Raw genomic sequence first — 18,383 nt, forward strand, 5'->3', positions numbered from 1 at the left:
TTATTATTGTTGCGGGCGTCCATAACAATCTAACAGTATTACAAAGAAGGGTTGTCCGCTAGGGGTTTCAAATACAGTAGCCAAATCAGGATGAATTATCGACAAAATGTAAATTGTTTCATGAATTGAATAAATAATATCACAGTCAGTATTGTTAAACATATTTAGAGTATGTGTGAAATAGACTGTTACATATTGACTGACATCCCATCTCGCCCTCCCGCCTCGGTGAAGTAGCTTCGGCGTCTTCCATAGAATCAATCTAATTCATCATGGGGTTCGGAATCGGATACGGCAGCTGGAGTTTGTTACTCCCGTCGGTCTTTCCCAAACCGTGAATTTCCCGGTTTAGATACATGCTCTCTTGGACTAGGACAGTGCAGAATAAAATGTCGTGTAAAGGTTTTCTCTCCGTGGAGCAGAATAGAGGGTGAAAACTATATTACCCGCCAAATAGGCTATTTCCCAAATCGCTCATTCGCTATCCAAGTCGGAGAGAGAAATTGTTTGGAGAGGAGAGGTGGAAGAGGCCCGACTTTGAGGTAAGATTTATGTTTTCAAGGGCGATTGTTTTTCTAACTTCAAACATATAATACACAAAATGGTAGGTGATTCAATGGCATTATTGAATCATTTGTATTGGTTTACACACGAATAACTAGTAATCACACAGCTACAGATAACTTTAAAATCCCTCCCTCGTTTTGACACTGTTGTTTCTCAACAAACTAACCTAGTTAGCCAGACAAGTAGCCAACAAGCTAACCTCGGATATCATACATAATCCTATGGGACGCACTTAACTTTTTTCTTATGACCGACACTTAGCTAGTTGTGCCTTTAACTAATGTGTCTCTCTCTTTTTCGTACTGTGTGACATTGTAGCAAAGTTATGCAATAAATGGATGATTTTCAAAAAGTAATTTGTTGTGGACGTCCTTTTCATAACGTAACCATTCTGCTCCCAAATCTTGCGTTCTACGAAGTGGTCGTATTGTGTCGCACAAGGTCATTATATTTCTTCCAAATGTACCTATGTAGTTTGTTACAGTCAGGGATTATGGTCATCAAGCACTTTCTTATAACATTCATTGGCACAGATACGCTTTCCTCCCGGTTAGTTCTGGACACAGAAATGCACACAAGTTTGAGTTTTGCGCGGTTGTATTGTATGTAATCGCACCGCTAGAACGTGTCAACATCTCTCACCAGGGTTTCAAATGGTCTTTAATCTAATAATGCACGTCTGTGAATTAAATGACATAATCCCAAATTAATATTTTATGTTGCATTCTCCAGTCAACAAACGGTAAATGTTCTGTTGGGAAAAATATTTTATCAGGTAGGATTGACTGGTATAAATGGGGACAATGCGATCGAACGTATCTGTGCCACTTTAGAAGACGAGGTGAAGGCATTCTCTGTTCCTTTTACCTTTGGATGTGACTGGCATGATGACAGAGAACTACGGAATATAACAGTCTTGACCTTTGCTACATTCCGTACATTATAGTAGCAATACCTAGCATAATAGTATCCCGTTATATGCAGGAATCAGACTGTTGCCATGTAATCTTTTTATATGTGGAATAACAAAGGATTTACCCCATACTACAGCTGCTGCAGGCGCTATGGCCATAGCTGCGGCATGGGAGTGACGTGACATTCAGGATGGAAATGGCTTCCTAAACACAACCCCCAACCAACACTACCATCATGCTTGTCCCACTGAAGTAGAAACAAAGCTCAGAGGTGGAGGCAGAAAGCATGGATGAATCAGTGCTGTTGGACTTGCTGGAATGCCCAGTGTGTTTGGAGCGGCTGGATGCCACAGCCAAGGTCCTCCCTTGCCAGCACACCTTCTGCAGGCGCTGCCTTCAGGGCATCCTGAGCTCCCGGGCAGAGCTGCGATGCCCAGAGTGCCGTACGCTGGTGGAGTGTGCTGTGGACGAGCTGCCCAGTAATATCCTCCTGGTTCGGCTGTTGGACGGCATCAAACAGAGACCCCGCAGGGCGGGCCCTGTAGCTGGAGTCTGCACCAACGGCACAGCTGGAGTCAGGATGCAGGGCAACGGGCCCAGAGACTCAGGCACTCCGGGAGCACAGCCCCAGAGAGGCCAGGCAAAGAGCACCCCAGTGAGGGTAAGTAGTCCACTTTCAGGGGGTTGTTAAATATGGATGAGTGAGCATGTATGTGGTTTCTCATAGTTTGAGCCAGGGCTGAAACAAATCAGAGCAAATCTGCAGGGATTAAATAGCAGCATGTTGGCTCTAATCTTTGGCCCAGATGAACAGTTATCATAGTGATCCTACAGCTGGCCAGCTGACTAACAGCCCAGTGCTGAATACAACAGGGACTACTGAGCAGATGACAGTTGAGCCAACAAATGTTTCCGTTCTCCTGGCTGCTAAGTACAATGGTGTCATGAGGTTCATATTGAACTGTTGTTGAACCATTCGTTTGATTGGAACATATGTGTGTCAGGTCCATGTTGTAGTGAGGATTTTGGAATGAAGGTGATGCAGGTGTTTGTTAGGACTGACAGTTACTATGCAGCACAGAGAGATAGTCATCAAGGATGATGCAGAGCCAGAGGTAAGTGCTAGAATCCTATTAGGTCTCCGACAACCAGCTTGGTGCTCTGAAGGCCAAGTTATGCAGCTGAGAGAAACCGTCTCCACTGACGAGAGTAAGCAGAATTATGTTCTTTCCTCTTCTCCTTAGGGGCCACAGGGAGAAGACTGGTTGACGTGTTTGGTTATGTTAGGTGGATATTTGGGATCATATGTAACATGAAACCAGTCCATGATGTTCTTTTCAGATGGTGCCTTCAGATGGTATTCACACCCCTTGACCTTTTCCACATTTTGTTGTGTTACATCCTGAATTTGAAATAGATACATTTAGATTGTCACTTGCCTACACACTACCCCATAATGTCAAAGTGGAATTGTTTTTTTAACCATTTTTACAAATGAAAAGCTGAGATGTCTTGAGTCAAGTATTCAACCCCTTTTGTTATGGCAAGCATAAATAAGTTCAGGAATTAACATTTGCTTAACAAGTCACATAAGTTGCATGGACTCACTCTGTGTGAATGTTTTATATATTTTATGAGTACCTCATCTCTGTACCCCACACATACAATTCTCTGTAAGGTCCTTCAGTCGAGCAGTGCATTTCAAACACCGATTCAACCACATAGACCAGGTAGGTTTTCCAATGCCTTGCATAGAAGGGCACCTATTGGTAGATGGGTAAAGAAAAAGGCAAACATTGAATATCCCTTTAATTACACTTTGGATGGTGTGTCAAACCCAGTCACTACAAAGATGCAGGCATCCTTCCTATCTCAGTTGCCAGAGAGGAAGGAAACTGCCCAGGGATTTCACCTCGAGGCCAATGGTGTCTTTTTAAAACAGTCACATAGTTTAATGGCTGTGATAGGAGAACTGAGGATGGGTCAACACCATTATAGTTACTCTAGAATACTGACCTAATTGACAAAGGAATAAGAAGCCTCTACAGTTACTTTTTGTTCTGATTACAGTGTTATGTTTGGGGTAATTCCAACACACTACATTACTGAGTACCACTCCTCATATTTTCAAGCATAGTGGTGGCTGCATCATGTTATGGGTATGCTTTTAATCATTAAGGACTGGGGGAATGTATTTTCAGGATACAAAATAACTAATGGAGCTAAGCGCAGGCAAAATCCTAGAGGAAAACCTGGTTCAGTCTGCATTCCCCCAGACACTGGGAGAGGAATTCACATTTCAGCATAAACACAACCTAAAAAACAAGGCCAAATCTACACTGGAGTTGTTTACCAAGAAGACCGTGAATGTTCATGACTGGCCGAGTTATTGTTTTGACTTAAATCTATACTGACCCAAAATATAAACGCAACATGCGACAATTTAAAAGATTTTACTTAGTTACAGCTCATATAAGGAAATTGGTCAATTGAAATGCATTTAATTAGGCCCTAATCTATAGATTATTGGTCACAGATACCTTTTTAAAAATAAAATATAAAGTAGGGGCATGGATCAGAACTAGTCAGTCTCTGGTGTGACCACCATTTGCCTCATGTAGCGTGACACGTCTACTTCGCGTAGTTTGCTGTTGATTGTGGAATGTTGTCCCACTCTTTAATGGCTGTACAAAGCTGCTGGATATTGGCGGGAACTGGAACATGCTGTTGTACTTGTCGATCCAGAGCATCCCAAACATGCTCAACGGGTGACATGTCTGGTGAGCATGCAGGCCATGGAATAATTGGTACATTTTCATCTTCCAGGAATTGTGTACAGGTCCTTGTGACATGGGCTGTGCATTATCATGCTGAAACATGAGGTGATGGTGGTGGATGAATGGCATGACAATGGGCCTCAGGATCTCTTCACAGTATCGCTGTGCATTCAAATAGCCACTGATAAAAAGCATTTGTGTTTGTTGTCCTTATCTTATGCCTGCCCATGCCATAACTCCACTGCACCATGGGGCACTCTGTTCACACCGTTGACATCAGCAAACCGCTCGCCCCCACACAACGCTATACACGTGGTCTGCGATTGTGAGGCCAGTTGGACGTACTGCCAAATTCTCTAAAACAATGTTGTAGGCGGCTTATGGTAGATAAATTAACATTACATTCTTTGGCAACTGCTCTTGTGGTCATTTCTGCAGTCAGCATGCCAATTGCACTCTCAACTTGAGACATCTGTGGCATTGTTGTATGACACAACTGCACATTTTAGTATCATTTTATTGTCACCAGCACAAGATGCACCTGTGTAATGATCATTTAATCCACTTCTTGATATGCCCCACCTGTCAGGTGGATGGATTACCTTGGCAAAGGAGAAATGCTCATCACAGGGATGTAAACAAATTTGAGAAACTTTTTTGTGAGTTATCTTTTTTGTAATGGGCTAATTTGCACAATCCAGGTGTCGTGTCTTTACTATCATTAACTGAAGACTTGATAGTTTTTATCAAAGATTCTCTGTAATTAGTTACTACACGATCACGTAACTAATTAACTAGGAAGTCTGGGCACCAGATTACAAAGTTAATAATTTCTTAAAATAACTTTTCAGATATTTTATCTGATCAATTAGTCTTCGAATTAATGAATTATTTACTTTACCTCACGTTAGTCTCATTCCAAATGTCGTAAATTGTTGCTTATCTGCACAAACCCAGTCTTCACTAAGAGTCATCCATACATCAATTGTCTTCAATCATTTAATTATAACTAAGTAATTCACAGAAATGCATAAACATACAAACAAGGTAAATGTAATGATAGGAAGATGCGCCCTAGTGGGCTAAACCGGCATGGCGGCTTGTTCGACAAAAAGGGGAAGTGGGGGTCGATTAAGAAGTCACTACAAAGTGATAACTATAACAATTGAAATGCTAATCCTTTGCACATGAACGCTCACTCAGTCGGGAACAATTGCAATCAATATATATATATTTACGCTCAGTGTCGTCTTGATCGCTGGTGAAAAGTTCATTTTTTTTGTAGAATTGTCAGTCTCTCCCTCTCTCTCTCAGCTGTGGTTAGAGGGGATTGTTCAGAGTGACATTCGTTATAGAATGGATTTTTCGGTGGTTGTCGTTCTTTGCGTTCAATGATGACAAATTCCTAGCTGCAGACTAGTAATCAATATCAAAGACTTGTTCTTATTCTGTCAGTATCGATAGTCTAAAAGTTTAACCACGTGGTATGGTTAAAAGATTCAGCAAATGTCTACAACCTTTGTTCCCCTCCTAATGGAGAAAAACATGGTCTGCAACCTTTAGCCATCTCGTAATTGAGGTAAGCTCGGTCTGCTGATCGAAAACCCGAGTGGGGTTTTATTTGGAAGGGCCGAAGAGGGCTGTCCCAGGATGTCTGACCCTAACTGGGCTCAGGGGCGGTCCTCTGATTTAGTTCAAATCAAAAGGGAATTGTATTTTTCTTCATTAAACAGTCCACAATCATTACACAAACAGTATCGTACTCAATCATTCATCTTCTACAACAATTAGATGTAAACCTCATATGAGGCTATTATATAAACAGTGTTATGGTAATGTTGCCACACCGTCTCCCATGAGCTTCCCAAGTTGTGACAAACGGACCAGTTCGTAGCTGGATTCTTCACCGATCTTTTACACTTTCTCCGGAACATGAAATTTGTTCGTACCTCAAGTTCTGTGAGGTGGAAGGATTTCCTTTGTCCTCTATGAAAGTTTACTCTCTCTCTACTCTGTGTCCATGAGGAGATTCTCAGGAATTTACGACGTCTCTCTGACCACAGCAACCTAGTTGAAGGAGGAGAGGGGGATGGGTTTGCTATACCCAAAGAGGCCAGCATCATGACACAGGTGTGGAAAGCTCTTAGGGACCCAGAAACTCTCAGCTGTAATCGCCGCCGAAGGTGCTTCTACAAAGTATTGACTCGGGTGTGAATACAAATATAAAATATACATTTTGTCATTATGGGGTGTTGTGTGTAGATGGGTGAGAAAGAAATCTATTTTAATTTTGAATTCAGGCTGTAACACAACAAAATGTGGAATAAGTCAAGGGGTATGAATACTTTCTGAAGGCACTGTAGTTGGCATGTCATCTGCTCTTTCTCCCCCGCCAACAAAAACTAGGATTCTTTTCTTTTTAAATGTAATAATCTGGTAAAATGTTAAGGACCATGTTACTGGCACGGCATTCTGTCACTCATGTCATATGAAATGGCCTACCAGTGATGCAACATAAGATTACTGCATGTACTGTAACAGACAATCTGTAATGTTTAGCCTAGGTATTGTATGAGCTGGCTTCACTCAGTATTTAGGTATTGACAAGTTGTGTTTGGTGTATTGTACCTTATTCAATAATACTCCAGGAAGAAGCTGGGTCAATAGACAGGTTGTATGTGGTCAGTGGAATGTTGTGTTACTGTGTCTGTTTTAACCGTTCAGGTATAGAGATCCATTCTCCTCTGGGTGAAACTACCTAATGCTGGTTGAGCTGCCTCATTTACTGTAGTATCACTTCAAAAGTCAGCCCATTTCAAGCTGGGCCTGTTGGAACTTCCCTCTATTCTGAAAAGCCTGTTTATTGGAGATAAGAGCTAGTCATACTTGTGACTGCTCCATTATATGGTCCTTTTGAGGTTTATATGATCCCCCTCAGTAAGGGGATGGAACTCGCAATGCCCTGAGCTATCATGTTTAGCCTAAACAACCGCATGACACATGAACGCACGCACGCACACCCACACATTACACAATACTGGGAAATGATCCAGACTCCTTCGCCTTTTCCACATTTTGTAAGGTTATAGCCTTATTCTAGAATGGATTTAAATTTGTAATAGCAAAGTAAAAACAGGTTCTTTCAAATGTTTGCTAATACTTTATTACATAAGTATTCAGACCCTTTACTCAGTATTTTGTTGAAGCGATTACAGCCTCAACTCTTCTTGGGTATGACGCTACAAGCTTGACAAACCTGTATTTGGGGAGTTTCTCCCATTCTTCTCTGCAGATCCTCTCAAGCTCTGTCAGGTTGGATGGGGAGTGTTGCTGCACAGCTATTTTCTGGTCTCTCCAGGGCTGTTTGAGTTGGGGCTTTGGTTGGACCACTTAAGGACATTGAGACTTGTCCTGAAGCCACACCTGCATTGTCTTGGCTGTGTGCTTAGGGTTGTTGTCCTGTTGGAAGGTGAACGTTCGCCCCAGTCTGAGGTCCTGAGAGCTCTGGAGCAGGTTCTCATCAAGGAACTCTCTGTAATTTTCTCTGTTCATCTTTGCCTCAATCCTGACTAGTCTCCCAGTCCCTACCGCTGCAAGACATCCCCACAGCATAATTCTGGCATTCAGGCTTCCGTCTGGCCCCTCTACCATAAAGGCCTGATTGGTGAGGTGCTGTAGAGATGGTTGTCCTTCTGGAAGGTTCTCCCATCTCCACAGAGGAACTCTGGAGCTCTGTCAACGTGACCATCGGGTTCTTGGTCACCTCTCTGACCAAGGCCCTTCTCCCCCTACTGCTTTCTTTGGCTGGGCGGCCAGCTCTATGAAGAGTCTTGGTGGTTCCAATCTTCCTACATTTTAAGAATGATGGAGGCCACTCTGTTCTTGGACATTCAATGCTGCAGACATTTGTTGGTAACCTTCCCCAGATCTGTGCCTCGACACATTCCTGTCTCGGAGCTCTACGGACAATTCCTTTGACCTCATGGCTTGGTAATTGCTCTGAAATGCACTGTCAACTGTGGAACCTTTATATAGACAGGTGTGTGCCTTTCCAAATCATGTCCAATCAGTTGAATTTGTATGAAGTTGTAGAAACATCTCAAGGATGATCAATGGAAACAGGATGCACCTGAGCTCAATTTCAAGTCTAATAGCAAATTGTCTGAATATTTATGTAAATAAGGTACTTCTGTTTTGCTTTGTCATTATGGGGTATTGTGTGTAGATTGCTGAGGATTTTTTATTTAATCAATTTTAGAATAAGGCTGTAATGAAAAAAAGTGTGAAAAGTCTAGGTCTGAATACTTTCCCGAAGGCAATGTGCGCATTACCAAGTGTCTTCAAAGCACTTTCAAGCATAATTTCTCTCCTGTAGCATGTTGTCTTTGTTCTGTCTGTTCTGCTCCCTCCCAAGGCATCTTACTGTAGAGAGAGGGAGAGCTGAATGGGAGAGGGGAGGGTAATGCAGGTGGAATATGTCAAAACATGAAAGGCAGAGATCAAAGCCTGGCTGGGTGCTAGAACGGTTTTATCCCTCCCTCCCAGCCCAGTGAGTCAAGGAGTGCTGGTCGACTCCTCAGGGACCCTTCGCCTCGCTGCCCCCACTTGGTTCTCCTCATATTGAACTCCATCCTCCACCACACCACACGGGCTCCCTCTCTCCTATTGGACTCGGTCCTCCACGACACCACACTGACGCCCTCTCTCCTATTGGACTCGGTCCTCCACCACACCACACGGGCTCCCTCTCTCCTATTGGACTCGGTCCTCCACCACACCAGTGACTCCCTCGCTCCCTCTCTTCTATTGGACTCGGTCCTCCACCACACCACACTGACTCCCTCTCTCCTATTGGACTCGGTCCTCCACCACACCACACTGACGCCCTCTCTCCTATTGGACTCGGTCCTCCACCACACCACACTGACGCCCTCTCTCCTATTGGACTCGGTCCTCCACCACACCACACTGACGCCCTCTCTCCTATTGGACTCGGTCCTCCACCACACCACACTGACGCCCTCTCTCCTATTGGACTCGGTCCTCCACCACACCACACTGACGCCCTCTCTCCTATTGGACTCGGTCCTCCACCACACCACACTGACTCCCCCTCTCCTATTGGACTCTGTCCTCCACCACACCACACTGACTCCCTCTCTCCTATTGGACTCGGTCCTCCACCACACCACACGGGCTCCCTCTCTCCTATTGGACTCGGTCCTCCACCACACCAGTGACTCCCTCGCTCCCTCTCTTCTATTGGACTCGGTCCTCCACCACACCACACTCCTCCCCCTCTCTCCTATTGGACTCGGTCCTCCACCACACCACACTGACGCCCTCTCTCCTATTGGACTCGGTCCTCCACCACACCACACTGACGCCCTCTCTCCTATTGGACTCGGTCCTCCACCACACCACACTGATGCCCCCTCTCCTATTGGACTCGGTCCTCCACCACACCACACTGGCGCCCTCTCTCCTATTGGACTCGGTCCTCCACCACACCACACTGGCGCCCTCTCTCCTATTGGACTCGGTCCTCCACCACACCACACTGGCGCCCCTCTCCTATTGGACTCGGTCCTCCACCACACCACACTGGCGCCCTCTCTCCTATTGGACTCGGTCCTCCACCACACCACACTGGCGCCCTCTCTCCTATTGGACTCGGTCCTCCACCACACCACACTGACGCCCTCTCTCCTATTGGACTCGGTCCTCCACCACACCACACTGGCGCCCTCTCTCCTATTGGACTCGGTCCTCCACCACACCACACTGACGCCCTCTCTCCTATTGGACTCGGTCCTCCACCACACCACACTGACGCCCTCTCTCCTATTGGACTCGGTCCTCCACCACACCACACTGACGCCCTCTCTCCTATTGGACTCGGTCCTCCACCACACCACACTGACGCCCTCTCTCCTATTGGACTCGGTCCTCCACCACACCACACTGACGCCCTCTCTCCTATTGGACTCGGTCCTCCACCACACCACACTGACGCCCTCTCTCCTATTGGACTCGGTCCTCCACCACACCACACTGACGCCCTCTCTCCTATTGGACTCGGTCCTCCACCACACCACACTGACGCCCTCTCTCCTATTGGACTCGGTCCTCCACCACACCACACTGACGCCCTCTCTCCTATTGGACTCGGTCCTCCACCACACCACACTGACGCCCTCTCTCCTATTGGACTCGGTCCTCCACCACACCACACTGACGCCCTCTCTCCTATTGGACTCGGTCCTCCACCACACCACACTGACTCCCTCTCTCCTATTGGACTCGGTCCTCCACCACACCACACTGACTCCCCCTCTCCTATTGGACTCTGTCCTCCACCACACCACACTGACTCCCTCTCTCCTATTGGACTCTGTCCTCCACCACACCACACTGGCTCCCTCTCTCCTATTGGACTCGGTCCTCCACCACACCAGTGACTCCCTCGCTCCCTCTCTTCTATTGGACTCGGTCCTCCACCACACCACACTGACGCCCTCTCTCCTATTGGACTCGGTCCTCCACCACACCACACTGACGCCCTCTCTCCTATTGGACTCGGTCCTCCACCACACCACACTGACGCCCTCTCTCCTATTGGACTCGGTCCTCCACCACACCACACTGACGCCCTCTCTCCTATTGGACTCGGTCCTCCACCACACCACACTGACGCCCTCTCTCCTATTGGACTCGGTCTCTCCTTCAGTTGTTGTTGTGAGTTTCTCATTCTTTGAACTGGCCCCTTCAGCTTGGCGCTCCTGTACAGCCCTGCCTGCCCCTCTAATTCTTATCTGGCCCAGAGAATGGACCTGAGGGGAGAGGGGGCGGAGCCTGACCGACAGATGCATAACAGGGATTTGTTTCTGCGTTCCTCTGATCTGACTGACTGACATGGGTGTCAGGAGGGACTTGGGGAGAGGGGGCTGTGTTTTTTTTTGGGGGGGAGTGCTGCCATTGGCAGACAAAGGGTAAGGAAGGAATGCTATGGGAAAGGTGTTAATTGTAAAAGGGTCAATGGTCCCTCCCCTTCCTTGACCCTGGCCTGTCACAATGTAACAGAAGTCACCAGTGGTGTGACACCGTTGCCCTGGCATGACTCTGAATAATGGGGAATAAAGGAGCGGAGCAGGCAGCCTTAGGGAAAGGCTGTGTGACTGTGGAGGGGACCTCATCACTGATGAGTCAGGTTAGCTCTATGGCTCTCCGATTACTGGGATGTTTTGTCCTCCTTGCTTTGTTGTTGAGTCATACTAGAACAACACAGTAGTTTTCCATCCTCCCACAGGTTTGGATGAGATGATCATTATCATGTGATGTGGGTAAAAGCCGTTGTAAGTGGAAGTCAGGTCAGGCTCAGGGGTCATGGCTGTGTGGGGTCGGAGCCAGCAGAGACGGATGAAAATAACCTGCTCATTAACACGGGGAGAGGTCCCTCCCCCTGGATGTCTTTAATTTGCATTTGAGTCTTCGAGAGATTGTTAATCTACTGAAAGCTCAGGCTTGTTTTAAAACAGAATATTTTGTCAGCAATGGATTGCTATAGATGTGTGGACGATTGGCCAAGTGTCTTCAAACTGAACTGATTTAGTAGAATGAATCAGTGTACCTGGATCTGAAATTGTTCCACAGCTGGTGTCATTATCACATTGCCACTTTTGATGGGACGTTAGCTTTGTGTGAAACCTCTACAAAATGTACGCGCTGGGTTATCTGACATCCTGCTCGACGGCAAATGTTGATTTAGCGACGCCGGAGGACGACCTTCTGTCGTGTGGGCACGCTAGCGTGTGTGCGTTGAGGGGAGAGATGCAGCAGTATCCTGTCTAGCTGAAGCTCGGGGCTAGAATTAGGCCATTGTTTCCTCTGTAGTAATGATGCGTTCGTAGAACTCGTGGCTGCTTCCCTCTCTTTCCAGGGCTGTTAATTGCCGGGGACCTATTATCACGATAGTTAGGTGCCGATACGATATGTATTACGATTCTCACAATTCTACTGTATTGCCATTCTCCATTGTGATTTGATGTTCCAAACATATTGCTCACCATATGTCTGCTGCAGAGAGACGAGGGAGCCATGAGTGAACGAGATTTGATGTTCCAAATATTGCTCACCATATGTCTGCTGCAGAGAGGTGAAGGAGTTTTGATCAGTCAGGGAAATAAGTGCTTTTTATCTTTTTGTTTGTACCTGTTTTTTGTTAATAGTGAGTAATAATGTTGTTTACCTCTTTGTCCTGGTATAAGTGTCTCATTCAATTCCAGTGCTCCTCCTTGCGTCTGAGTCCCGCTGCTGTTGGCCCTCTTTGATGACGTCATATTGTTGTTGCCGGTGTTCTCTGCTGGCTGTCTGGCTCACTTCGGCTTGTGTGATGGAACCACCTCATTACACCCTCACTCTGCCCACACACTGGCAAACACATACTTACACCTCCTCTGGGAACAGATGAACATGCCCTATACTTTTCCCTCTGTCTTTCTCTCTCCTTCCTTCTCACTTCTCCCACATTGCCTATCTCTCTTCTCTGTATTTCCCATGGCAGTCCAGAGGGAGCAGGTAGTATTATTGTCTGAGGTTTTGATTATCCACCTAATGTCCTTCGTGAAACCATCACCTCTTCTTTCACGTCTCTGGGGTGCCCATCCTTTCTGCTAAGTGGCGTCTTCTGCCCACCCCCCCTTCTCCCTCTCCTCTTGGCTGTAGCCCGTCTCTCTCTCCATGTTAAAGGGTTCATGGAATTAGACTGGGATTGATTGGCCTGTAAGACAGCACTGCTCACATTCTGGAACTAGCAAACACTTCACTGTATATGTACGCTCGGAATCAGGGCATTATGTCTGGGTGTACATGTTGCCCATGCTGGCTATGCTATGGGAATGACTGTCCCTCAGGGGTTTGCATCATTCAAAGAATGTTTTCAGCTCAGAAATGTAAGGTGTATGTAGGTCTGTGTTAATGTATGTCTGATCTGTTTATCTGCCTCCCCAGACAGACCTGAGAAGCTGTGCGTGTGTTCAGACAGAGCTTAGTGTGTGTGTATGGAATGCCACAGGTGGTCAACATCTCTGTTTTCTTAAACACTGGGCCTGTCTGGTCTCGTCCAAACAGCAAGCTCACACACTCAGCTTCTTGTTGTTCGTGTGTGTGTGGTTTTCTGTGTCTGTCTAGTGAAGTTTGGTAGCTGTTTGATCTTTAGGCTATGCTCTGGTATGATATACGGTGGCTGTACATTAATTAGGCTTTAGCAGTGTCTGTTGAGAATCAGGCAGGCGGGCGGGAGGCTGGAGGGGAGGGGGAGGGGAGGCGGGGAGGCTGGAGGGGGAGGGGAGACAGACGGGCTGGAGGGGGGGGGGGAGGCAGACGGGCAGAATGGGGGGGGGGCAGGGAGGCAGACGGGCAGAATGGGAGGGGGGACAGGGAGGCCCCCAGGGGCAGAACCTGGGAGCTGGCCCCCAGGGCAGAGTCACCTGCAGCAGCTGGCCCCCAGGGCAGACACCTGCAGAGCTGGCCCCCAGGGCAGAGTCACCTGCAGCAGCTGTTGCCCCCAGGGCAGAGTCACCTGCAGCAGCTGTTGCCCCCAGGGCAGAGTCACCTGCAGCATCTGCCTCCTGTCCTGACAGACTGACACTCTCATATTTATGGGGGGGATGAGTCAGCCATCTTTACTTTCATCACGTATTCCAATGTAATGTAAGGCTTAAAGGGAAATTTTTCTTCTAATTATTGGCATTACTAAAACAACTGTAATTTTAGACTGTAATCAGTTCCAATTCAGTGTGTATGTGTTTGTTCTGTTGTCTGTGAAGGTGTGGTAGGAATGTTGGTCCCTGTGTAAGCACTAGACTCTGGGTGGCCTAAACTCAGCATTCGCCAACCCCAGCCCCCCCCACACACACACTTGCCCCCATCCACATGCGCCCCATACCCCCAACAGCTCTTTCAGTATGAGGTTGGGGGGGTTGTCTGACCTCTATTTTAATGCAGTGCTGACACACACCTGTGATGACCAACCAAACTCTCTTTTCCATCTACTGGGTCTCCAGAGTGACTGTGTGTGGTCCGGCCACAGAGACTTCCTGATTTTTCTATACTAACAAACTCATGGCACAAGTGTCTCAAACACACAACAGCAGGCACCTGGCTATGCAGCCTTTGGTTGATCATAGGGTTGCAAAGTTCCGGGAACTTCCAAGAAATTCCCTGGTTGTCCAGAAATCCTGGTTGGAGGATTCCCGTCTTCCTGGTTTATTCCCTCTTGATTCTGGGAATTGGAGATGGGCGGTATCCAGATTTTCATACCATTTCTGTACCATACCAGGGTATACGGTATTACCGGAAGTGCCCACAAGGGGCGCTATATATATATATCTCTCTCTAGTCTGGGTACCAGTCTTAGCTAACATTCCGCTCCTTGCCACCCAATCTCATTGCCAAAGAGTCTGGCCTTTCGGCAGTCTCAACGTGCAGCTAACTAGGCACGTTGCTCTATTGTGAGGCTTAAAATCAAAGCAGAGGTTTTGTGATTGGGATTTGCAGCATGTGAGCTAGCAGCTTTGGGCAGACTGGTTTCGTCTGGACAAACAAACGGTTGCTGAGCAACGGGATACCAACGTGTTCTGCTGTGATTGGAGGATGGCTGTGAGGGTTAAATCGAATCAGGATCAACTCCTCGGTTCTCCTCTCTCATTAATGATATAATTAATTTTTGAAGATGGCAGAAAGGCCTGTCTTTGGCAATATCAAATCAAAGTTTGTCACGTGTGCCGAATACTTACAGTGAAATGCTTACTTACAGGCTCTAACCAATGGTGCGGGGGAAAAAAAGTGTGTGTAGGTAAGTAAAGAAATAAAACAACAGTAAAAAGACATTTGAAAATAACAGTAGCAAGGCTATATATATATATACCTGTTAGTCAGGCTTATTGCGGTAGTATGTACATATAGGTATTGTTAACGTGACTATGCATATATGATGAACAGAGAGTAGCAGAAGCGTAAAAAGAGGGGGTGGTGGGACACAATGCAGACAGCCCGGTAAGCCAATGTGCGGGAGCACTTGTTGGTCGGGGCCAATTTAGGTAGTATGTACTAGAGGTCGACTGATTAAGCGGATCGGCCGATTCTTTAGGACCGATTTCGAGTTTTCATAATTGGAAATCGGTATTTTTGGGCACCGATTTGCCAATTTTTTAAAAAATTTTATTTTATTTTTAAATATATTTTATACCTTTTTTAAAATTTAACTAGGCAAGTCATTTAAGAACACATTTTCAATTACAACCCACCGTTCCTAGGCTAACTGCCTCATTCAGGGGCAGAACGACAGATTTTCACCTTGTCAGCTCGGGGGATCCAATCTTGTTACATTACAGTTAACTAGTCCAACGCAATAACGACCTGCCTCTCTCTCCGTTGCACTCCACAAGGTGACTGCCTGTTAAGCGAATGCAGTAAGCCAAGGTAAGTTGCTAGCTAGCATTAAACTTATCTTATAAAAAACAATCAATCATAATCACTAATTAACTACACATGGTTGATGATTTTACTAGATATTATCTAGCGTGTCCTGCGTTGCATATAATCTGACTGAGCATACAAGTATCTGACTGAGCTGTGGTAGGCAGAAGCAGGCACGTAAACATTCATTCAAACAGCACTTTTGTGCGTTTTTCCAGCAGCTCTTTGTTGTGCGTCAAGCATTGCGCTGTTTAACTTCTTTGATATAGGGGGCGCTCTTTTAATTTATGGATAAGAAAAACGTGCCCGTTTTAAGCGCAATATTTTGTCACGAAAAGATGCTCGACTATGCATATAATTGACAGCTTTGGAAAGAAAACACTGACATTTCCAAAACTGCAAAGATTATCTGTGAGTGCCACAGAACTCATGCTACAGGCGAAACCAAGATGAAACTTCAAACAGGAAATGAGCAGAATTTGACACTCTGTTTTCCATTGTCTCCTTATATGGCTGTGAATGCGCCAGGACTGAGCCTGCCCTTTCTGTCGTTTCTCCAAGTCTTCTGCAGCATTGTGACGTATTTGTAGGCATGTCATTGGAAGATTGGCCATAAGAGACTACATTTACCAGGGGTCCGCCCGGTGTCCTTTGTCTAAATTGGTGCGTAATCTACAAGCTGCACGCAGTCATCCAGTGATTGAGAGGAGAGAGAGGAGGCTTCCACGAACGATATATCATGAAGAGATATGTGAAAAACACCTTGAGGATTGATTCTAAACAACGTTTACCATGTTTCAGTCGATATTATGGAGTTCATTTGGAAAAAAGTTCGGCGTTTTGATGACTGAATTTTCATTTTTTTTTGGTAGCCAAACGTGACGCACCAAACGGAGCGATTTCTCCTCAACAAATAATCTTTCAGGAAAAACTGAGCATTTGCTATCTAACTGAGAGTCTCCTCATTGAAAACATCTGAAGTTAAATGATTTATTTGAATGCTTTTCTGGTTTTTGTGAAAATGTTGCCTGCTGATGCTAATGCTAAATGCTACGCTAGCTACGCTAGCTGTTACACAAATGCTTGTTTTGCTATGGTTGAGAAGCATATTTTGAAAATCTGAGATGACAGTGTTGTTAACAAAAGGCTAAGCTTGAGAGCTAGCATATTAATTTCATTTCATTTGCGATTTTCATGAATAGTTAACGTTGCGTTATGGTAATGAGCTTGAGGCTGTATTCACGATCCCGGATCCGGGATGGCTAGAATCAAGAGGTATTAAGATTTCAAGCCTATCAACTCCCGAGATGAGGCTGGTGTAACCAAAGTGAAATGGCTGGCTAGTTAGCGTGTGCTAATAGCATTTCAAACATCACTCACTCTGAGCCTTCAAGTAGTTGTTCCCCTTGCTCTGCATGGGTAACACTACTTCGATGGTGGCTGTTGTCGTTGTGTTGCTGGTTCGAGCCCAGGGAGGAGCGAGGAGAGGGACTGAAGCTATACTGTTACACTGGCAATACTATAGTGCCTATAAGAACATCCAATAGGCAAAGGTTAATGAAATACAAATGATATAGAAGAAAATAGTCCTATAATTACGACCTAAAACTTCTTACCTGGGAATATTGAAGACTCATGTTAAAAGGAACCACCAGCTTTCATATGTTCTCATGTTCTGAGCAAGGAACTTAAACGTTAGCTTTCTTACATGGCACATACTGCACTTTTACTTTCTTCTCCAACACTTTGTTTTTGCATTATATAAACCAAATTGAACATGTTTCATTATTTACTTGAGGCTAAATTGATTTTATTGATGTATTATATTAAGTTAAAATAAGTGTTAATTCAGTATTGTTGTAATTGTCATTATTACAAATAAATAAATAATCTGCCAATTTTAATCGGTATCGTCTTTTTTGGTCCTCCAATAATTGGTATCGGCGTTAAAATCATAATCGGTCAACCTCTAGTATGTACATGAAGTTATAGTTAAAGTGACTATGCATATAAGATAAACAGAGAGTAGCAGCAGTATAAAAGAGAGGTTGGGGGGGGCACACAATGCAAATAGTCTGGGTAACCATTTGGTTACCTGTTCAGGAGTCTTATGTCTTGGGGGTAAAAACTGTTCAGAAGCCTTTCTGTCCTAGACTTGGCACTCCGATACCACTTGCCATGTGGTAGTAGAGAGAACAGTCTATGACTGGGGTGGCTGGGGCCTTTGACCATTTTTGGGGCCTTCCTCTAACACCGCCTGGTGTAGAGGTCCTGGATGGCAGGCCGCTTTGCCTCAGTGATGTACTGGGCCGTATGCACTACCCTCAAGTGCCTTGCAGTCGGAGGCCGAGCAATTGCCGTACCAGGCAGTGATGCAACCGGTCAGGATACAAGGAGTGGAATGTTAGCGAATGAGACTTGTACTCCGACTAGAATGTCTCTGCTGTAACCAAGAAGCTTGATATTGACATCTAGCCACTTAATTAACAAGTTAGCAAACCAAATGCAAAGCTGGAGTCCTGAGCTGGATATCATTTATTTGGCACATCTTAGATTTCTTATAGTTAAAAGCAGTGGCATAGCTGCCCCCAACACACCCCCTCTCCGAGTATATGTTATAAATGGTATATGGTATAAATCGTCCAAG

The 18,383-nt window shown here is 45.6% G+C and overlaps 1 protein-coding gene across 1 annotated transcript in view; it reads left to right on the plus strand.

Moving 5' to 3' along the window:
* Positions 1-214: 214 nt before the first annotated feature.
* The window catches only part of LOC112248990 (E3 ubiquitin-protein ligase SH3RF1-like), a 56,632-nt gene continuing 38,463 nt past the window's right edge, over positions 215-18,383 (plus strand). Inside the window, exons 1-2 of the mRNA XM_024418499.2 lie at positions 215-542; positions 1,618-2,142. Coding sequence (XP_024274267.2) covers positions 1,768-2,142 — 375 coding nt within the window. The 5' untranslated portion in view covers positions 215-542; positions 1,618-1,767. The remainder of the gene's footprint in view (positions 543-1,617; positions 2,143-18,383) is intronic.

This window comes from Oncorhynchus tshawytscha, linkage group LG01 (genome assembly GCF_018296145.1).
Source record: "Oncorhynchus tshawytscha isolate Ot180627B linkage group LG01, Otsh_v2.0, whole genome shotgun sequence".
Classification (NCBI taxonomy): Eukaryota; Metazoa; Chordata; class Actinopteri; order Salmoniformes; family Salmonidae; genus Oncorhynchus; species Oncorhynchus tshawytscha.